The sequence below is a fragment of the Trichechus manatus genome, unplaced genomic scaffold (genome assembly GCF_000243295.1).
Source record: "Trichechus manatus latirostris isolate Lorelei unplaced genomic scaffold, TriManLat1.0 scaffold00056, whole genome shotgun sequence".
Lineage (NCBI taxonomy): Eukaryota > Metazoa > Chordata > Mammalia > Sirenia > Trichechidae > Trichechus > Trichechus manatus.
Window position 1 is genome coordinate 15,550,641 of NW_004443992.1, and position 5,286 is coordinate 15,555,926.

Genomic DNA, 5,286 nt, shown 5'->3' on the forward strand with positions numbered 1-5,286 from the left:
TATAATGGTTAAACACTAGGCTACTAACCGAAAGGTTAGCGGTTCGAACGCACCTAGTGCTCTGCGATCTGCTTCCCTAAAGATTACAGCCAAGAAAACACCATGGGGCAGTTCTACTCTGTCACATGGGGTCGCTCTGAGTTGAAGATTAATAGCACCCACCAACCTAACAATTCTGACTCCAGCAGCTGTGCTCTTAGCTGTAACCCCATAGTTCCCTTTCACTGATATGTGTAAGAAAACCCACATTATTTCTACCTTTATTTTTGCTGAGCCCTTCTAAGGAGCTTGAAAAGAAAAGAGGACTACATTACTGCAATAAACACACAGGAGATATTTTATTAGCTTCCAGACGGCGAAAAGGTAGAGTAAAAACATTTCAATAGATATCCACCGCTCTCCGCAGAGAGCCCACTCTGGCACTCACGGCCCGCCAGTCATGATATCGCCTATACTCTCCTGGCCTCAGCAGGTACTGCCGCCCCTGGAAGTTGGACATCTCATAGAGGACCCAGTAGCCCTCCAGCACATTGAAGGAGTGGATCTCATTAAAGTGGAAGCGGTCATAAAGAGAGGAGCAGTCTTCAGTGAACTCTACCATCTGGCCTCTGTAGTCCTCTCGCTCATAGATCCGGATCCTGTAGGAGATGGTCTATGGATTCAGCAAACAACAGAAGAGGATAAGTGAGAAAATTTGACCTTATTTTAGCAACCAGGCATACACACTGCTGGGGAATTGTCATTTCCTTATCTTTTCTAAATCAAAGGTGATCAAATTTAAAGAAAGAGACTGTCAACACCAGGGCTGCTCTGTATAGTTGTATAGGTTGTACACTGCACAACTCTTGAGGCACCATTCACATGGACCAGTTTTCTGGTGCCACAACCTACATGAACCATAGGCACCAGCCCCGTTCAGTACCATTCTAAGTAACTATTTTAATATATTTGCTTTGCTCTCAAATTCATAGATTTATGGTAATCCTGTGCCCTTCTTGGGTAATATAAAAATAATTAGCTATAAAAATAAAAAGACAAATGGATCCCTGGAAAAAGAGATTTTGAATCTCAGTACATTAGAAGTCAGGGGCAGATGAAGTCAAATTGCTTTCCCCAAAGTGAGGCCACAGATTGTTAGCAATTTAGAGAAAGAGTCCATCCCAGGAAATCCCTTAATCCTTTTCTGCTTTAAGCCCTGCCACTCTAAAATCCCAAAAAGCAAGAGCCAGCATAACAATTAGGTTTCAGTTCTCGGCTCTGGTATAGGCTCCTGCAAATCTGTTTTATGTAATAAATAAACACGGAAGTTCAGGATCATGAAGGAGGTCTATACAGGATCAAGGGAATATAAAACCTTTAGAAAAGTGGAAAGGTAGGCTCTTGGTCTTGGGAAAACCCTGTCTCTCCGTTCTCCAGCACTTGTTCTTCCTTCATCTGCTTGTTGCTTCCCATTGCCTCAGTGTCTTCCCTCTTGAACCATTAAAACTTTCTTTAGGAAAGATTCTCATAAGGAATTCATTCTGGGATTAAAAAACTGCTAATAAGGTAACTTACACCGGGGTAGCGTTCCATGGTTTGCCAAGGACCATTGTGTATGTTGTTTTCTAGTTTGGTCTTCCCAATAGCCCAGCATATATATGGAGCAACCATTATATGCCTTCTCTTCTTTTATGAGAAAATTAATGATCAGAGCTTACAATCTGGAATTAGAAGAATCAGGGCTGGAAGTGGAAATCCAGGTTTTCAGGCTCCTAATGCCAGTGTGGGTCTTATTAAGTTATTAAACCCTCTAAGGGGATTTCAAAGTTTACAAAAGTGCTGCGTTTTCCACAGGACTCTGCCATATTCAAATGAGAGAATCTCTAACTGTTGAATTCCAGGCTATGTTAGGGCCCCTGGTGGTGAAAATGGTTTGTGCTCAAACACCAGCCTAAAGGTTGGCAGCTTGAACTCACCCAGTGGCAAAAAAGGCCTGTGGAAAAAAGGCCTGGTGATCTTCTTCTGTAAAGATTACAGTCAAGAAAACCCTATGGAGTCCTTCCACTCTGTAACACATGGGGTCGCCATGAGTTGGAATTAACTTGACCACAATGAGTTTGTTTTTTGGGTGGGATTTTATTTGGTTAACAGTGTGGCTCTGCAGAGGCTATTGGAATCACATTGTTAGTTACCTGATTTGCCTAATCAAAAGGTAGGACTTGAGAGACACTTAATGTTCATAGTAATAATTAATACTTTGGGGGGGGGTGGCTTGGCATGTGCCAGGTTCTCTCCTTCTATTCTCATCACAACCCTGTGAATTAGCCACTGTTTTAGCCCCACTTAACAGGTAAGGGAAGTGAGGAATAGCCTAAGTAAGTACAGGAAGGCCACCTGATAGGGAGGGAGTTCAAATCTGTTGCTTATTCATCACCAGTGGCATAGACGCTCTGAACTATTATAATGCACCATCTATTCCCAGGAGCAAAGTAAAATAAAATAAAATTTCCAATTAAACGCATTGTATCCTATACTGTTTTGGTAAGATGTTAAAAAAAGGAAAGAGAATATAGCGACAGCCAGAAAAACAAAGGCTACGATCCTGTCGCCTATGATAGCATAATACACCTTGACCATTGTTTTGACTCCACTGCACCGAAAGGCCAGGGTGGAGCTGGACTCACCTGGGGGATGAGGTGGCAGGAGCGGATCGAGTCGCTAAGGCCCATCCACTGCTGGTAGTCGGGGTACTCGCCTCGGCGCAGGAAGTACTGGCAGCCCGAGTAGTTGGGCTGCTCATGGAGCATCCAGCAGCCGCTTTCCACACGCACCGAGTTGCAGCGGCTGAGGTAGGGCTGCAGGTTGGAGTGGTCGCTGCTGCACTCGTAGGAGCGGCCCTGGAAACCCCGGTCCTCATAGAAGGTGATCTGCAAGGCAAGAGGAAGACAAGGCTCAAAGTCCTGGCTCCCAGGTAGCGTATGCCAACGACCCTCACCGGGCCACCCCAGTTGGCTCACCTTCCCCATGGCTGGTCGGGTGGATGGCAGAGTTCAGTGTGATCGGCCGCAGTGTCGTGGGTCTATATAGCAAGAGGGCTGCTGCGTTGGCAAGAACAACAAAAAAGGGGCCCGAGGGGGCGAGTAAAGGGATTTTCTCTCTCTCTTCTTTTTATCTATGTAATGACTGTGTGTGGGGTGGGTATTGTATGCTGCCTTTTAGACTCTCCAGAGCTTTCTAATTGATGACTGCGGTTGAAATTGTCACTTGGTCCCACCCGAGGTTTAAATGAGGCCAATTTGGGATATTGGAATTGAACAAAAGTGCTTAACCAAATAAATAATTGTAATGAAATATTTTATTTATCTTTTTAGATTTCAAAATAATGTATTTTTGAGTAATAACTCCGTGTAGCAAGCAATTCTGAGGTTTAGGTTAGAGAACATGTTCTTGGTGTGAAAATGAAGAACATCAAGATGCATTTGCCTTCTCTGCATAATGTTTAACGTGGAATGATGCCACTTGTATTATTACCTGTGACATTAGAATTGAACCTCAAGTGCATCTACTGTAAAATAAATTATCTAGGTGTTATGGATTAAATTGTGTCCCTCTCACAAAAAAAAAAAAAAAAAATGTGTTGGAATCCTATCCCCTATACTTATGGAAGTAATCCTGTTTGGAAATAGGGTTTTCTTTGATATTTAATTACATCATAACTGAATGAGTTGGTGCTAAATCTTATTACTTCTGAGTTACAAAATAGCAGATTAAGCACAGAGATACATTGCAAGGAAGAGAGATAACATGTGAAGCTCTCCAAGGAACCAAGGAATGCCCAGGCCTACTGATAAGGAAGGAATCAACATAGCCAAGACCCTGATTTGGACTTCTAGCTTCCAAAACTGTAAGAAAATAAATTTGTGTTCTTTTAAACCATCAACTTGTGGTATTTCTGTTATAGCAGCACTGGGAAACTGAGAATTTGATACTGGAGATTGAGGGTGCTCCTCTCATATATAACTAAAATGTGGAAGTTGTTTTGGAATTGGGCAATGGATAGAGGCTGAAGGAATTTTTCCCCCTAAATTTTATTTATTTTGCTGTTGTTGTTGAGAATATACACAGCGAAACATACACCAGTTCAACAGTTTCTACATATACAGTTCAGTTACATTCTCACTCTCCTTTTCCATGTTGTTTTTCCCTCATTAACATAAATTCACTGCCCCCTAAGGTTCCTATCTAATTTTTTTAGTTGCTGTTGTCAGTTTGATCCCATACAGATAGTTCTTAAAAGAGCATAATGCTCTTTTTACTAGTTAAGCTGAATTATTGTTTGGTTTTAAGATGACTTCTGGGTATACTTTTTGGTTTAAGGGTTAAAGATTATCTCAGGGCAATACTTTCAGGGGTTCATTCACCCTCCATGGCTCAAGAAAGTCTACAGTCCATGAGAATTTGACATTCTGTTCTGCATTTTCCCCCTTTTGATCAGGATTCTTCTATGGAATTTTTGATCAAAATATTCAGTAATGGTAGCTGGGCACCATCCTGTTCTTCTGGTCTCATGGCAAAGGAAGTAGTTGTTCATGGAGGCAATTAGCCACACATTCCATATCCTCCTCCTATTCCTGACTTTCCTTCTTCCTCTGTTGCTGAGGCTGAAGGAATTTTGATGTGTTTGATAGTAAGAGCCTAGACTGCCTTGAACAGACTGTAGAATTATGGACATTAAGGATGATTCTGATGAGGGCTCAGAAAGATTTAAGAACTTGGAGGAAAGCTTCTGTCACCATGAACAGAATGTTGCAAGAAAAGCAGACATTTCCATATTTTTATGCAAATAACACATACCTTCTGTGCTTGTTTGCTGGCTGTACCCTCCGCCTGTGAGATATTTTCATAAGCATGCCATGCTTTTTTTTTTTTTTTTACATCAATATGTGGAAGAAGATTGGCATGCCAGTGCTTGTGAGGGTGCCTTGCAGGGGAGAGCGTGGCTGGCAAACAAATGCAGAAGGCACACATTATTTGCATAAAAATATGGTAAATATTCTTCTGGTGAGGCTTTAAAAGGAAATGATACACATGTTATTGGATACTGGAGGATGGGTGATCTTTTTCATAAGGTGGCAAAGAACTTGTTTGCATTATGTCTAAATGTGTTGTGGGAGGTAGAACTTTTCAGTGATGAACTTGGATATTTGGCTGAGATGATTTCTAAGAAAAATCTTGAAAACGCAGCATGATTTCTCTTTGTTGCTTCCAGAAAAATGCTGGAGGAAAGGGATAGATTTAAAGATGAAT

General features: G+C 41.7%; 1 protein-coding gene across 1 annotated transcript; it reads right to left on the reverse strand.

Annotated features, from left to right (window-relative positions):
- Nucleotides 1-374: 374 nt before the first annotated feature.
- LOC101358839 (gamma-crystallin F) lies at nt 375-3,018 on the reverse strand. The gene is made up of 3 exons (XM_004378283.2): nt 2,997-3,018; nt 2,664-2,906; nt 375-652 (listed from the first exon to the last, which is right to left on the reverse strand). Exons 1-3 carry the CDS (start codon nt 3,003-3,005, stop codon nt 380-382), a joined length of 525 nt encoding a protein of 174 aa, XP_004378340.1. The 5' UTR covers nt 3,006-3,018; the 3' UTR covers nt 375-379.
- Between the last annotated feature and the right edge of the window lie 2,268 nt (nt 3,019-5,286).